Source organism: Pinus tabuliformis, chromosome 8 (assembly GCF_031772625.1).
Source record: "Pinus tabuliformis cultivar Carrire ecotype Pingquan chromosome 8, CPIR1, whole genome shotgun sequence".
Lineage (NCBI taxonomy): Eukaryota > Viridiplantae > Streptophyta > Pinopsida > Pinales > Pinaceae > Pinus > Pinus tabuliformis.
In genome coordinates, this window is record NC_142294.1 from 1,163,482,157 (window position 1) to 1,163,500,289 (window position 18,133).

The window sequence follows — 18,133 nt, forward strand, 5'->3', positions numbered from 1 at the left end:
GGGTCTAAAAAATATTTAGGCAATGATGTCTAATTATGATTAGTCATCCACCTAAAATATTCCTAGACAAAACCTTTTTGCATCAAGTATTACATAGACATCCTATACAGAAGGGGAATTTTAATAATTAAAACATGACTTCTAAACACTACCAAATTCTGTGACACATGACAAATGATCTAGTATGAGAATTTACATAGACTTGATAACATTAGGACTAAACCTAAGACCTTACTAACGAGCCCCACTCTAGCTTTGGGGTATGTGTGGGAGAAATTTTTTGCCAATTATTTGGGTTATAAAACGTGAATAATTGGCGGAGGCTAAAAAACTCCCTCGAGTGAAACTCTTTGCCAAGAATCAAAGGCTTCCTTAGATGTTTTTACATGGCCTTATATTCATACTAGAACCATTTTACAATAGTCACCTAAGTCACAGGACACGTCCTCCAAGGTCCCATGTCCCGTATTTTACGTGTCGGACACGAAAACGGCCCTAAAATGTGTCGAAAACGTTTTTCATCGTGTCCTGTATAATGTAAAACGTAAAACATATTCGCTGGTTTTCGTCGTGTCCTGCATCTGGAAAACGCGTATTCCGTTGATAGAAAACGTTGCCTGCATAAGCTGCAATTTTTTTTGAAAGAAACAAATAATTTTTGAGTGGGGCAACTTAATGATCAAGTCTAGGCCCTAGTATTGATATGCTATTCATGGTAATGTTAAATTCTTAAAGTAAAATGAAATGACTCAGGATGTTTGAGAGTGGTTCCGGCCTCATTAGATTTCATATGGAGAAAGTAGAATTTTATATTTCATTCAAAATGCAGCAGACTTATCAGTTTTTCAGGATTTCAGGATTGGGAGATTGTAATGTTTCCAGGTGACACCACCTGCCCGGGCTACCCCTGCCACCAGCAGAGGATGTGGTCTACCTCCTATAGCTCCTACTTCTAGTTCTTCAGCTTCTAGAGCATAGCAAACTCCACTGCCAACTCCACCAGCATCAGCATCTACATCTAGAGGGAAAGGGAAAGCTGTGGCATTTTCTCGCGAGAGGGGCAGAGGAAATCAATAGGATTAGACTTTAGTTATTTTCTTATGTGCTTGTAAGTTGTACATGAACAATGAACATTGAATATTCAAGAATAAAGACCAAGCATATCACATTCTAATTTCTAAATAGTAAATTTTGATTCTATTTATTTTTTTAAAGTGAACTATGAACTTTGAGAAGTAATTATATTTTAATTTGATTAGATAAGCTGCAACCTGCAATTTAATATGGATAAAAAACTATATTTCGGTATATATATATATATATATATATTTTTTTTTTTTTTATTTTTTTATTTTTTTATTTTATATTTTATATTTTTTATTAAATATATATAAAATGTGTCCCCCGTGTCTTGTTTCCAGGTCGCTGCGTTTCGTATTGATGACTCGTATTTACGTGTCCTCCGTGTCTCGTGTCCTCGTGTCATGTGACTTAGATAGTTACGCAAGGCTGTAGAATTCGGATTACAATTTTTTGACAAAAATGCTGAAAGATGATGATGTTATCTAGATGCTTGACTGCTCGAACATGATGGAATGCTTTGAAAAAATGTATGCTGCTATAAGGTAGTTGACACAGAGTGGTCAACAGGTTCCAAAAGACTTCGATAGCCAGCCAGTGTCCAGTTCGTCCCCCTCCCCCTCAGCCATCAAACTTAGGAGACCTTGACATCATCGGTCCCATCTTCCGATATCCTTCTTCCTCTCTCTTGACAGGTTCTTGTGTTGGGTTGTCCACCTTTGCACTCTTGGGCAAACTCACTTAGTATTTTATATCATTGTACCTTCATCATGGTTTTACGCATATATGTAGGTTTCTTTCTTTATTTTATTTTTGTCATTATCTAAGAGTTGCGCTAGCACTCTCACATTGTATTAATACTGGTTGTACTTTCCAATCCCATTGACCTAATTTTGTGGTCATTTGTCAGACATTAATAAAATTATCTTATCTTATCTTAAAAGGTCTAATCTGGACTTAAAAAAGAGGAATCCAGAAGATATCACAACATTAGGTAGAAACTGCACATGTAAGAACAGATAATCTGAGTCAAGAAATGCATGAGAGGCTTGGGTTCCTGAATGTCAATTGAAATGCCATATCAGTTGTGAGCTTTAAGGAGGATATAATCACTTTAGTCCTCCCATTCTTTATCGTCACCTATTGCTGTGTTGAATACTTCAATATTCAATTTGATGCAAATTCATGGGAAGTATTCTTTTTATGAATAAACCAAGCTTTTGATTGAAATTTATTCCTTTAGAGAACAAACCTTAAAAACAGATTCCTTATCCAGTTCTCGTATGTTTCCTTCTTGTTAGAAGCACATTGTAATTTACAGTTAACTTTTGCAGGAAAGATTCTACTGGGATACCGCACATACTGGAGCACAGTGTGCTGTGTGGATCAAGAAAGTACCCACTCAAGGAGCCTTTTGTGGAATTATTGAAGGGTAGCTTGCATACTTTCTTGAATGCGTTCACCTATCCTGACAGGACTTGCTATCCTGTTGCTTCAACTAATGCGAAGGTGAGGCCAGATTGTTAATCCATACTTAAAGTTATATCTATTACCTCCAAATATTGTCTTTAAAACAGAGAATATAAAAGTTATGAAAGGATTCCAAATTGGTCTATTGCTGAGTGTAAGTTCTTCTGTTGACCAGGATTTCTACAATTTGGTTGATGTATACCTGGATGCAGTCTTCTTTCCAAAATGTGTAAATGAGCTTCAAACATTTCAGCAGGAGGGTTGGCACTATGAGTTGAATGATCCTGCCGAGGATATTTCTCTTAAAGGTAGTTTTCAAGTGACAATTTTTAATATTTAAATTGAGAAAATCAGGAAATGACAATATGATTATTGTGATGTTTACTTTGGTTTGGCTTTCCATCATTTTTATCAGGTGTTGTGTTCAATGAGATGAAAGGCGTCTACTCACAGCCTGACAATGTTTTGGGCAGAATTTCTCAACAGGTTTGTAAACGCCCATTTGCTCGTTTTTTTAATTTTCCATTGTTTTAATGTTGAGGTTTTGCTTTATATTAATGTAGGCATTGCACAACGCGAGTCAAATTTCACATTCAAAACTCTGATTGGTATGCGTTAAGTAACAGCCTTAACCTAATCTAAAATCAATTTCATGGGAATATGTCAGGCCTTTTATTCCTTGTCCCTGCAGTATGAGATAGCTAGATGAACGTAAAAATGCTTCAGAACCAACATAATTTATCGCAATAACTGAGTCGCAGGAAGTGTCCAAGCTTGGAAAAAGGTTTTTGACATTCATTATCTATTATCAAGTTGGCCAATTGATATTTAATCTAACAATAATGTGGAAATATATCTTCTATATTGGAGGAAAGCCATTTCGTAATCATCCACATCAATTGCTGATGATAATTGCTAGGATTAGACTCTAGAATTGCCTCATCTTTTTCTTTCCCTATTTTTTTGTTGACAATGCATTGTAAATTTGTATCTTACATTAGAAATCAATGTTTATGCACATTAAGAATAACAAATGCAAAGGCCATAGAGCAGTCACACCAAATACCCCAATCTACAAACACAAGGAGTGCTAGCACATCTGCTTTGGCTCAGGAAGAGTATCTATATCTTCTTAAAAACTGGTTATTTTCGCTGAAGTCTTGTCAACCATATCTGATCTGGCTGTAGAAACTTGACACTTTGGGTAGATCGAATGATGTACTCACCTATTGAAAAGTTGCATTGACAATGGCGATTCCATGAGAAGGAGATGCTGAGTAATTTGATCATATCCTAAATATTCCTATGTAATGAGACAGGAAAATTTTTGCCCTAGTTTTCTGTCTTTTTCTTCTTCCAAGGAGTTGGGTTTCAGAGAACTTCCAGGAATTGAACACAGCTTGGAATATTTATAATGAACAGACAATGATATAATGACAATTCTCCACAATGCAAGTTTAATAACCCTTTTTCCAACAATATCCAGACTTGCATGTAGAAATAATGATTTCCAATCCAGTTCAATATGCAATACTAATCCAACAGATCCTTAGTACTTTATTTTGACAGCGGATAGTTCAAGAGGAAATTAACGTACATACTAGAGTTAATATTGCTAGTCGGTCATGAACTCCTACAGTAGTTCGACTGTCTATTTAAGAACTAACAAATAAAGGAAGTTCTTGAATTCAGCCTGAAATACACAGATGAACTCACAGCTGCAGACCCGAGACTTGATCTGGAGAAAGTTAGAAACCCTGTCAGCAGCTTGGTGTTATATGTAGATCCGAGGCTCTCAACTACCTGCTATTCTTCCAGGATATGGCTGCTTAACTCCTGAACTTTCTCAACTGACAGAGGTGAAGAATTCACTGTAATTTTTCTGATGCAAAGTAGGGTTTCTAGGGTTTGAGTTTGATTAACCTGTAATGTGTTCTGCTTAGCCCCTGATCTTACTATCACCCTCTTCGCAGCCTGCTGTAAATTCGGATGCCCTTCTTGCCTGGGCTACGCTGCTTCCTGAGATGGTGATTGAAGAATGAAACCTTCGCTGACTGTTTCAGGTCCTCTCTGCCCTTGCCAGAGTCAACTATGACAAGGAGAATCTCGCTGTCAATCCAGAAACCAAAGAGTTAATCCAAAATTTAGTAGAACTGCTACCCAGGAAACTCGCTATCACAGGGATGAAATCAGAGTGAACTCATTGCGTCAGGAGATGGGCTCGCTGTCTCAGAGGGAGGCTCAAGTAAACTCGCTTCCTCAGGAGATGAACTCGCTGCCACTGAATGAGGTCCAATTGACTTGCTGTCACAGAAACAATGCCCAGAATGGCTTGCTAACTCAAGAAACCATGCCCAGAAACCTTGCTGCCATAGAAAATCATGCCCAGAACAATCCGTCTTCTCTTCAAAGGAATCCTGTGCCAGAGCAAAGTGGAAAGAGCCAAGTAGGGTGGAATCTTTCACCACCGAAATTGACAAGAGAAGGGGGTCTTAAAACCCTCAAAGCCAAAGCTCATAAATAGATGAAATGATCCACACTTGATGCTCCAATTGAGTATAATCCTCTTTTATTTATATACTTCCTTAGGGGGTTTCACTTTCTTAATTGGTTGAGTGTGTCTTACTCAAAGCCCCAGATTTGGGTTTTTTTCGCCCAGCTTACCCAAAACTTGCCTAACAATGGGTGTTTTTGGTTTTATCCCTTTTCTTGAAGGACTATAGCCTACGGGGACGAATAGGCTACTAAGTCCCTTGGTCCTCAATTTGTTGAGGACATCATAGTCCCTCCTACCCAAAATTGCTTGCCCTCAAGCAATTGCAAATTCGGGTGCTGTAGAATTCGTTCTCCTTCCCATGTTGCATCCTCCTCTAATAAATTCTTCCATTTGATGAGGTATTCCAGAATTACTCTTCCCCTTAACATCTTTTCCCGTGTTGAAGGAAATGTAACTAGGTTCGGTCTTCATAAATGTACTTTTGATGCTTGTATTTGTTCAAGAAAAGAAATATTATTTTTATAACATATGTCAATGAGTTTCTTGCTCATTGAAATAGGTCTAGCACTATTTAAAGTGCTAAAGGTGAGTCAAATAGTCAAAAGAAAAGGTTGAAGACCTTAAGGGCATGTTACACCTTGTATAAATATGTATTAAAGTCAAGAGAATACCTCCAAGCAAAGTCAAGTCTCCTCCTATGCTAAGGCACCATCAAGAAGCTCCTTCAAGCATGCAATACCACCAAAGAAACCATCCGAAGTCTACTCTACAAGTCGGCCTGCAAACAGTTGACAAGTCGGCCTACAAACAGTTGACAAGTCGGCCTAAATGGAGGGACAGTCCTCTATATATAGAGGCTGTCCACTCCTCTATAACGCACTCAATGAGCTCTGAAATCTGCGAAGGTGAAAGGCAAGAAAGAAGGAAGGAAAAGGGTCTCCAAGGGCAGCGAAGAGGAAGGGTATACCACCGAAGTCAAGAGGTCTGTTCTAGGGCTGCTGCAGTCACACGTGCGAGGAAAACAGAGGGCTGTCCCTGCGGCTAGGATAGCGGCAATCCATAGACACTCATCTATCTTCGTTTGGGGCTAAATCTAGGCCTACAAGGCCTCCTACTCTAGCGTAGAAGAAAGACACTCAAGCGAAGGAGAGAAGGGCATATAACACCTAGTAATCCTCCCACACGTGTGAGAAACTAGGGCAACAAAACAACAGTACAGTCATACACTCATATCTCAAGAAGGATCTCGGTTGGTCAAAGAAGAAGTCTACTTGAGCAAGGGATAGAAGAGGAACACCTCATCTAGAAGGCTCACTCAAGGAAGGTCTATCTCTAGACAAGAATCAAAGGAGGAGGACGAAGTGCCGAGGAATGAAGTGCCAGAAGGAGGAAGCCTATGTGCCGGGGAACAAAGTGCAGAAAGGAGGAGAGGACTTGACTTGTGCTTGGAGGATATTCTAGTCAAGGGTCTAGGGTTTGGCATTGATCAATAGAAGCTTCAATAAGAGAAATTCACTCAAGGGTTTTCCTCTCAAGAGAAGAGAGGTTTTGGCCCTGGCAGAGAGCCAACATCTTGTGTTCTTGTTCTTATGTTTTGGTAGCAGTTTGATGAAGCACACACACATGCATTACTAATAAGAAGAAGAAAGATTAACTAACAAGAAAAGTAAAAAGACTTCACAAATTGTTATCAAGTAACGAAGAATCACACTACACCTAATTTGCCCTAGATTCTTCAACATCCCGAACTTCCATGATCACTTCCGGAATCAATTCTTATTGTCCTTCTTCATATAGAGGGGGCAACTCAACAAAGGTGGTGACCTACTGGCCTATAGCCTTCTTGAGGCTTGATACATGGAATACATTGTGGATTCTACTATCATTTGGTAACTCCAACTCATATGCCACTTCACCCACTCTTCGAAGAATTTTGTAAGGTCCATAAAACCCTGGCTTCAATTTTTTTGCCTCGCTCTTCTTGAGTGTAGATTGTCTATAAAGATGCAATCGCAAGAAAACAAGATCCCCTATTTCAAAACTATGTTTTGCCCGATGCTGGTTTGCATACATCTTCTGCCGATTCTGAGGAACCTGAACATTCTCCTTGAGTACCCGGAGAATGTCCTGACTCCCCTATATCCAGTCCTTGGCAAGGGGTGCACTGCTGTCACCAAAGATTCTGTCGATGAATGAGGGTGCATCGTATCCATATAGAGCCTTGAAGGGTACCATTCTAATGGATAGGTGGTAGGTAGTGTTGTAGCAATGCTCCCCAATGTACAACCGCTTGATCCATGCCTTCTCCTGACCTGTCACATAGTTGTGCAAATATCCTTCAATCCACTTATTCATGATTTCTGTTTGGCTGTCATATTGAGGGTGATAGCTAGTGCTAGGGGTCAATTCAGTTCCCACTACTATCATGATCGTTGACTATATTCTTTGATAGCCCATGTAGTTTGAAGACTTATTTGAAGAAGAGTTTTGCCACTTGTTTGGCCGATTAATCCATTAAGATAGCAAATAAATTCTGAATTTAGTCAATATGTCCACTACTGTGTATGTGCAGTCCTTTCCTTGCCCTTTGGGTAATCCTGTGATGAAAGCCATCGTTATGCTCTCCCATTTCTGTTATGGGATGGGTAGAGGTTGGAGAAGACCTGCAAGAGGTGTATGCTCAACCTTATTTTGTTGACAAGTCATGCATTCCTTGACGTACTTCATCTTATCTTCCTTGAGCCTTTTCGACAAGAATTGTTCTTGGAATTGACGATATGCCTTGAGGAATCCCTGATGTCCGGTTGAAGGAATATCATGTGTAACCTTCATAATTTTCTCCGTAAGTGTAGATTTAGGAACCAAATATGTCCTATCTTTATAGTAAATGACTTCATCAATTATCTTGTACCTGTCATCCTGGATAATCTTGTCAAATAGCGTGCAAGCAAATTGGTCCTTGGCATACTCAGCGGACAGATGCACCTTTCAATCTTCCATGATCTCCATGAGGGTGCAAGTCGTTGGTTTCCTGGAGAGTGCATCGACCACCACATTTTTCTTTCCCTTCACATATTCAATGTCAAAATTGTAAGCTTGAATTTTGCTTACCCATTTCTGCTATCGTTCATTCAGGTCCCTTTGTCCCAATAAATGTCGCATGTTGTTGTGGTCTGTCCTGACTACGAACCTATTGCCAACTTGATACTTTTTGAACTTCGCCAATGCATGCATGATGGCTAACATCTCTTTGTTATATACGGAGTAAATAGGGTACCTCATCAAGCATTGGAAAAGACTCCCAAAGAAGTATTCATAGGTGTCAAGCCCGATGTTAGTCATCTCTGTATATTTGGATGCCCTGTATATTTTCATGTGCCGAAGAACACAAGGAATAAGCTGGAAGCAACAAGAAGAAAATGTACGTTTGTTGGATATTGTGAAGATTCTAAAGCATTTAGAATATATATTCCTGGTCAAAGGAAGGTTGAAATTAGCAGGGATGTAACATTCAATGAAGATGCTGCCATCGTGAAAGCAAGGGGCCTTCCTCTACCTCCTTCGCTTGAGAAGAAGAATGATGATATGGATATTTTAGATGGTCTTTCTGTGCCTGAATCCAAGAGAGACATTGTTGATGATCCATGGAGCCCATGGACCCCTTAGATCCTCCTCTATGTGATCCTCCTGCCAGGAAGAGGCCATTGTGGCTTTGTGATACATTACAGGATGCCAAGAGACACATTCCTACCAGAAGATCATTTAGAGAAAGCAAGAAGTTATGCATGTATCAGGGATATGAGCAATATGATTCAAGTTGAGCCTCACACCTTTGGAGAAGCCGTGAAAGAACAAGTTTGGAAGGATGCTATGGCCGAAGAATACGAATCAATTATGAAGAATTATGTATGGGATGTTGTGCTGAAACCAAAGGGGAAATCTATCGTGACTTCAAAATGGCTATTTAAGATCAAACATGGAGTTGATGGAAGTATTGAGAAATATAAGGCAAGGTTCGTGGCCCGAGGTTTCTCCCAAAAAGAGGGAGAATATGACGATATGTTTGCACCTGTGGCTCTATATACAACCATTCATTCAATAGTTTCCCTCGCTGCAAGTCAAGGATGGACCCTTCATCAGATGGATGTGAAGACAACATTCCTTCATGGCATGTTACAAGAAGAAGTCTATGTTGAGCAGCCACATGGATTTGAAGTAGAGGATCGAAAGGCACATGTTTGCAGGTTGAAGAAGGCATTGTATGGTTTGAAGCAAGCCCCCAGAGCATTATACGCCCACATAGATGGTTACTTGATGAAGCTTGGATTCACAAAAAGCAATGTTGATCCCAACCTCTACTTTAAGCTAGTCCAAGGTACGCCATTGATTTTGGTTTTATATGTTGATGATGTATTTATGACAGGTAGTGAGCCCCTGATGATCTAGTGTAAGAGGGAGCTAGCCTCTGAATTCGAGATGAAGGACCTTGGGCTCGTACCACTGCTTAGGCCTTGAGGTGTGGCAAAGGCCCGGTGAGATCTTCCTTTCCAAGGAAAATATGTCGTGAAGATGTTGGAGAGATTTGGAATGACGAAATGCAAGTCAATTCATGACCAAGCCTCACCATGCACATTGGGTTGTTGCCAAACACATTTTGAGATACTTGCTTGGGTCGATCACCCTTGGTTTGAGATATTCTGTTGAAGATGTTCGACTTCATGGATATACCGATGCTGATTGGGGAGGAAATGTTGTTGACAGAAAGAGCACATATGGATGTTGTTTGAGCCTTGAATCTGCCATGATATCTTGGATGACCTGGAAACAAAAGTTTGTAGCATTTAGTACCGCATAAGTAGAGTATATTGTCGCTAGCATGGCTAGTTGTGAAGTAGTTTGGTTGTGAAAGCTCTTTGGAGAGCTGTTTGAGCAGGTCCTAGATACTCTAGTGATATATTGTGACAACAAAAGTGGGATCCGTTTGGTAGAGAATCTCGTGTTTCATGACAAGTCCAAGCACATAGAGATCTGATATCACTACAATCGAGACATGGTGCAAAGGGGAGCTGTTAGACTCCATCACATATCTATAGATGAGTAGATTGAAAATATTCTCACCAAGGCTTTGTAGAAAGGGAGGTTCTTGGTCTTCAAAGAGCAGTTTGGACTAATGGATGTGACCCCTTATGATAAGGGGCATCACTGATCGAGGACACTGAGCCAACTCTCCCCCCTTGTCTGAGCTCCCAGGGTGAGGAATTGAGATGAAGGGCTCCTGGGGTTGAGGGATCTCTGGACAATAGGGTATCATCCCTATCTGTCACCCATAGGGTGGAAGATGTTGCTCCCCTATCTTGGTCTAGCAAAGTATACCCCAATTTGCATCATACCCACAAGCTGGGTTTGTTGGGATTATAGCTCCCCGTCTGGCCAATGGGTTGAGAGGGCTTGGGGTGTGTGATCCTTACCTTTGGTAAGTTAGGTATCTCACCCAAGCTTATGATGCAAGGTGTTCTACCACATGACTCTTGAGGGTCATTGTTGGGAAGATCAAGAAGCAATAGGATGGATGAGATATTGTATCACGCCTATTGCTCGACATAGGGTGGAAGACGTATGCTCCCCTATGAGATGACATGAGGTGAGAGTTGTTAGTTTTGTAATATTGGATGTGTTCTAGCCACAAAATTTGGTGCAGAGGCTAGAATACATGAGATCTCCAAAACCCAAAATCGTTTATGGAAATTTCGCCTAGAAGTGTCTCAATTAGATTATTAACCATTTTTAAAATATTTCCTAAAGTCTAAACTTAGGGAATATGGTTAATTAATCAATATTAATTGAGATAAGGTGAGAAGCATCTAGAAACTCACACAGATCGATCCAGAGATGATCCTAGCCATTGATTAAGTTTTAATCTTGGCCATTGGTGCTCCAACTGTGGATTAGAAGAGGAGATCGATGTGGTGATGGAGAACACACCAGTGCAGATACTCAGTGGCCCAGGCAGTTCGATTTTCTCAGTAGTAGTAACTCAACCAAGAAGATAGAGCAAGAGGGTTAGTAGCAGGTGGAAGAGGAGGGTAGCAACATTCCAGAAGGAAGGTTTCCAGTTCTCGGAAGAGGCAAAGCGAGGAAGGCTGAAATTCTCAGAGTCAGCGTAAGCTCTGCGCAGAGAGTGATGCAGAAGGTTCAACACAGAAGCTAGGGAGGCAATTTCAGAGGCAGAAATTAGCTGTGGGGTGAGAGAAAATTCTTACAATAATTTTGCCAGTATTTTCCTTAGATTAGATTGCCAGTTGGGCATCTAAATTATTGTACTTAGAATTGTTGTTGAAGAATAATAATAATAAAACCCTCATCTGTTGCACCAGTTTTCCCACATTCGGTTTTTCCAAGGACAATTGTCCAAAAATAACTGTCAAAATTCTTGCGTGTGCTAGAATTTCTTAGTTTTCAGTATTTTATTTTTTGAAGTATTTTTTATGGTGAAAATTACAATTGTGATTTTATTCGTTGTTTGCTGTAGCAAATAAACTGCATTATTAAATTTTCAGTTAGAAGAATAATTTCCAGTTGTTGCAATAGATAAAAATTTCACATGGTATCAAAGCGCAGTTGATTAGCGGGAGAGCTTAGAAGCGAAAAGAAGGAATTTTCGCTGCTCAGTAAGGGTAGTAGGCTGAAATTCCCAAGGGTAGTGCAGTCTTTTTGCCAGAAGGTTGAATTGCTTGAGGAAATTCGATTTTTTTGAGAGGGGCAAAAAAATTCGATCCTTCTAGATCGAGTGATTCCAGAGGTAGAGGGAGCAACTCATTTCCGTTGGGCAGATCTCTAGCTGGAAGCAGAGGGCTTTGCAGCAGTTCGCTAGTGCAGAATCAATGTCGGGTGAAAGAGGAATAACACACTATAAATTCTTTAGCATAACCATGGATAGAAGTAACATTCATGAGACTTTAGATTTGTCTTCCAGATTGGAGGATGAATTTGCTTGCTTATCAGGATCAACTTGACAGGGTGTCTAGTATATAGACAGTGGAGCATCAACTCATATGACGGGTGTTAGAGAATATTTTTCTAGCTATAAGGAGGAGCAGATGGACTTCCAGATTAAGATGGGAAATGAGACGAAATGTACTCCAGTAGGGAGAGGTACCATAGATTTTCAAAGGGAGTCAGGAGAAAGCACCAACGCTGCAGATGTATTGCATGTGCCAAGATTGGGTATGAACCTAATTTCAATATCCCAGTTACAGGATAAGGGGTATGATATTCACTTCGTAGAGAAGAAAGTATATGTCAAACAACCAAATTTCAAATTTGAGACAGAGTGTCCCTACCTCCACACTGCTAGGTGAAGTGAAGGAGAAATCTGAAATGGTGGAATCAAGATTCAACGCAAGAGAAACTAAAATCTGAAATTGTTGAAGGGGAAATTGGTCCACTCCTTTAGCAAGCTAATTGATGCACTCCCTCTTCTAGGCCACTAAGACAAGTATTAGATTTGTCCAGCCCTCCAAGCTAAGTTGCACTGAAATGGATATGGGAACGGATACGGATATGGGGTTTGAAACGAATATGGCAAATTTTCAAAAAATCTGGATACAATACGACAGGGAATGACACATAATAAATAATATATATAATTTAAAAAATAAAAATTTCATATTAACATTCATATTTTAGAATCTAGATTAGATATAAAGACTAAATAGTAAAAATACATAATCAATTATCATCTATGATCTATCATGATTCATCATCATCAATTCAGCATATGCCATAAACATTGTCATCATCATTAACGGTTATTATAACATTCATGATTCAAGTTTCAACATATCATCAAGTTTTTGTTTCAAATTTCAAACATCAAGTTATCAACATGACAAGTTACATGGACACCATCATTACCAAAATTAATAATGCATACTAATTACTACATAGTACAAAGTACAAAATGAACTATGATTGGCAGTCTGCTATCATTATTCATAATTCATATGGTTGTTCAAAAGTTTAAAAGTTAAAACACCATCATAAATTACATTTACATATCATCAAATATGTCTTCATTCATGCCATTATAAGGTTCCACCATCATAAATTACATTTACATATCATCAAATATGTCTTCATTCATGCCATTATAAGGTTCCACATCCTCTCTAGAAGTGGGGCTGCGAACATTGCTGCCATGTCCACTTGAAGATCCACCTATTGGTGACTCCGAATCAAACAAATTCATATGAGACATGGCATTCAATGTCATATCCAAGTCAGACAACTCTGGTTCCACGTCCCATAATTTGGTGGGCCCAAATTTGTATTCATCTCTCGTGTGACAGAAGGCGAAGGTTTGAATGAACATACACTAGTTCCTCAGCCTTTTTAGAGGCCAATTTGTTTTGCCTCACTGAATGGATGAAGCCGTATGTACTCCAGTTCCTTTCTGCTGAAGAGGAACTAACAACCTATGACAAGATCTTGATGGCCAATTTTTGGATATGTTGAAGTGACCCACTATAGAAGTTCCACCACTCATTTGGACTTAATTTGGTCTTGTCCCGCATATACTCAATATCACAACCCCAACCCTCTGATCCCACAAAATGAGAAAACTGTGCATGAAGCTAAAGCCCAATTTCGGGATCTACAAAAAGCTTTCTACAGGCATTTTTAAATCCTTCTGTGACTTTTGGGTCTTTGTTTGGTGCGCTTCTTTCTGGATCATGTAGCAACTTTGCAACATAATATTTTGGATTCACTGCATAGGCTAAAAGGTGCAATGGGGTGGTCATCTTGTTCCACTTTTTGGTCATTATATCTTTTACTTCTCTGTAAAACAATTCATCTGGGTCATTCTCCTTGGCATTTATAACCAACCTTATCTTCTCTATCATGGAATCAATGCCCTCATACACCTCTCCCAAATTAGGCATATCTGTGTCAAACATACAGAGCAAATCCACAATTGGCTTAATAAATGCGAAGAGGTACTCCACCCTATCCCACCATTCATCATCAACAACCAACCGTTTCATTTCTTGTGCTCTATCAGATTGGGATTGCCTCCATTGATTCCAAAGAGAACTGCATACCATTGATTGTAATGCATCTTTCACCTGCATAAGCCTTGTTAAGACTATGATGTGAGAAGCAAATCGAGTCTCGACAACTTGCAGGTGCCAAATTGCCAATGTTTCAAATTTCAACAAATTAAAAATCATAATTTGATTGAATAACTATTATGATTCACGAATCATGACATTTGAAAATCCAATTTAGATATTTGAATTTAGAGTTAGAAATTAGAATTTATGAAACATTTAATAAACTTTAAAGTATAGGTACATTAAGGAGCTCCAACTTAGCAAATTCCCTGTAGATGCCTTGGGACATGTGGTGGTTTGTGATAAAGGCTTGAATTTCTTTTGCCTCTTTAGAAATAACTCGTATCCACTCAATTTGCTTCCCCATCTTGCTCAACATGAGGTTAAATGAATGTAGAACACAAGGGGTCGAAAAGATGTGCTGATATTTGCCTTCAATAATTAGGCATGCTGCACTACACACCGTTGCATTGTCAATTATTACATGGACAACATTTTCAGGCCCACCAATTCAATCGCTTCAATCAAGATGCTAGCAATGAATTGAGAATCTTTCATCTGCCCCTCACAATTGACTGCCTTCAAAAACATTCCACCTATGGGATTTGAGTAATTACATTGATCAAAAGCCTATTTCTTTGATCTTTCCATCCATAAAAAATGATGGGCACCCCTGAAATGAGCCATGAATCACGAATGGGGCTTAATTTAGCCTTCAAATCTAACTTTTCAGCACTCAACAATGTGGTGCGTACCTTCTCATATCCAGGGCTCTTGTACCCTCTTGGGGCTTCATTCACTGTTTTTACCATCTTTGCCCAGTAAGGAGATCGCACAAGGTTAAAGGGAAGACCATTTGCATAAATGCATTGGGCTATAACTGCATCTGCTATCTCTCGAGCGTCATTATTAAAACTCTTTTCAAGCGGTCCCAAATTTGACCGCTTTGAACAAACAATTCCATGAGAATGAAGTGGAGGCTTTGATGAAGATGCTCCCAACCTTGTTGGGTGTTTTAAATGGGAGGCAGGATTTGCCTCATTTGCTTTAGCATCTGCCTCGCCTTGTTCTCTCTGATATTTTGCAAGTTTTGCCTTGCTTAAACCATTTCCATCTGTCCCATTCTCTTTAGGTGGGCCACTGCATATTCGAACCCCATTGCCTTTTAACCCAAGCAAATGTGCTTTAACCCGTGTGTATGATCCCTTATACTCCTTTTTACACTCACTGCAAACCCATGCCAATGATCCACCTCCTTGGATCTTCCCAAGAATAGTTACATATTTCCAAAGTGGCGACTTTAGATCAACTTTAGGGGTTGATTCAATTTCATGTGCCACTTCCTCTGCCTTATGAATGGATGAACTTGAAGTTGCCATGAATGATGATGATGATGATGTAAATGAAACTGAAAAAGAAAATTGACAAATATCATTGTATCATATATTTATTTCAAAAGTTCAAAACAAGTTACAATTTAGTAATTTACAACTTTTCTTATGGGTACTGTCCTAAGTTGTACAAAACGAGGAAACGGGTACGAGTTTTCGAAACGGGCACGAGTATGAAACACGACCTCCCTATTGGAAATAATACTGAGAGAGGGGGTGAATCAGTATTATCAAGTCAAATATTCCTTTTTCAAATCCAGATGATATATGCTACTTCAGTTAATTAAAACCGCGTATATACGCAACTATGTAGAAGGAAACCCGCGTATATAATGCAAACTTATAATTTACTTTATCTTTCAGATGTTGATTATTAATCTGTGTATCAGAATCAGTAACCAGAAACAGTAAAACAGAGCAGAGGACAATCACACACAAGAACACAAGATATAAGGTGGAAACCCAATGTGGGTGAAAACCACCTGCTGCAATTCGTCTCTATCTTTTGTTAATTAGAAACTTCCTTTTACAATGTACTGGTGCAGTCCTTTACCAGTACGCAGGCTGCAACCTGCAGAGAGCTACAACCCTCTCTCGTTCTCCAGCTTCTCCTGGAAGGGAGCTACAACCCCCTTAGCTCTTGTACTAGCCAAGATACTAGTACGTAGGTGCTGGCCTACTGAAGGCTACAACCTTCTCTTTCTTCCAGGGACCACGTTTCATAAATTTTCAGACTGGATCCATGAACATCAATCAATCATCAAGTATTTCTGCATCAAACAATCTCCTTTTCACCAATTAGCACTGAATCAAGTAAACACTTCTCTGACAGTTGTACCCAGAACACAGTAACAGTAACCAAACACCAAATTCTGAACCCAGAACACTGCAGCAATAAATAGAGGCAGCTAGATCACAATTAAAAGATATACGCTACTTCAACAACCTGAAACCTGCGTGCAGATCTATAAAAGATAATTCACTCTTTCAAATATTCAGACACTGATTAACCCAGATTATCAGATTTATAGATCAAGCATGCGCCACATATAACAGATCAAAATCATGCAAAGATATTATCATTCAAGCCAAAAGATTATGACCCATCAATAGAACTTATCCTTCTTTGCGCTAAGGTTCCTCCTTTATTCAGATCCAGATTTGCACCATAACCCCAATCACAAATATTTCAGATCTAGCACTTATTAGATATTCAATTCATTCAGATTAATTGCCTTGCCAAATGATCTCCTTCCTCTTTTATAGTCTTAGGCCTTTCACAATACCACGGTCCAAAACCATAATAACACAATACCATGAACCCAATACTTGGGGTCAACACTTTTGGATGCAATACCACGGACCAAAACCATAGGATCAAAAACTGTCGGACTAATACCATGAGCCAACCATGAAAGTGCGTGAACTTTTCTCTTCATGAAAGGAACTTTTCTCTGCATGAAAGTGCGTGAACTTTTCTCTATATGAAAGAAACTTTTCTCTGCATGAAAGTGCATGAACTTTTCTCTACATGAAATAAACTTTTCTCTGCATGAAAGTGCGTGAACTTTTCTTTACATGAAAGAACCTTTTATCTTCATGAAAGTGCGTGAACTTTTCTCTACATGAAAGAAACTTTTATCTTCATGAAAGTGCGTGAACTTTTCTCTACATGAAAGAAACTTTTATCTTCATGAAAGTGCGTGAACTTTGCTGCACTATAATTTATCATCTGAGATGAGTGGGTTGCCATCAAGTACAACATATGTATCATAATGCCAACATTCCCCAAATTTTGGAAACGGATAAACGCGAATATATATATATATATATATGTGTGTGTGTGTGTGAAATCATAAAGCATACATGATACATTATAATTTATTACATTTAAACATTATGATTAAATTTACATCACATTTACTCATGAATGATCACATAATGAAAATAAAAATATCGGAATATCCAAATCTCAAAATTAGCCTTTATTATATATATAGATATTTTTAATCTAGGATAATCAGTAATTGCAAGTACAATAAAGACTATAAGGCTGCAAGAAGTTAGAACTATAGAAACAAAAGACTAATCCTCATCATCATAATCCTCATAAAAAATAGAAGCAGAACAATGCTCAACAGTGGATGGTGGTGCTGAAGAAGATGATGGGCCAATTCCACTTCCAGGTTGGACCTCAATATTCAGGGCAGCAAGAGAGATCCAAATTAGGACTTTCTGCATCCACATCCCATTCTTTAGAAGGACCACTGTTGTATTCTGGACCCCTACGAGATGCAAGGCGAAGGTTGGGGTGCACATAAACAAGATCCTCTGCCTTCTGTGAGCCCAACTTATTGCGCTTCACAGAATGAATAAAACCATAAGTGCTCCAATTCCTTTCTGTTGATGAAGAGCTTGCCACTTGTGAAAGAATACGAATGGCAAGGTTTTGTAAATGTACACCATTTGCTCCATGACAAATCCACCACCTAACTGGATTCATGGTGCTTCTCTCCTCCAAAGTTGATATATCTGCATAATCATCTATTCTTGTAGCAAAACTGGCAAATTCTTCCTTTACC

General features: G+C 39.1%; 1 protein-coding gene across 2 annotated transcripts in view; it reads left to right on the top strand.

The window, feature by feature from the left end:
* The window catches only part of LOC149239483 (presequence protease 1, chloroplastic/mitochondrial-like), a 177,101-nt gene that overhangs the window by 70,872 nt on the left and 88,096 nt on the right, over window positions 1–18,133 (top strand). For both annotated transcript variants that reach the window (XM_089373430.1, XM_089373431.1), the window contains exons 3-5: window positions 2,415–2,589; window positions 2,726–2,858; window positions 2,966–3,036. In XM_089373430.1, the coding sequence (XP_089229556.1) occupies window positions 2,415–2,589; window positions 2,726–2,858; window positions 2,966–3,036 (379 nt within the window). The remainder of the gene's footprint in view (window positions 1–2,414; window positions 2,590–2,725; window positions 2,859–2,965; window positions 3,037–18,133) is intronic.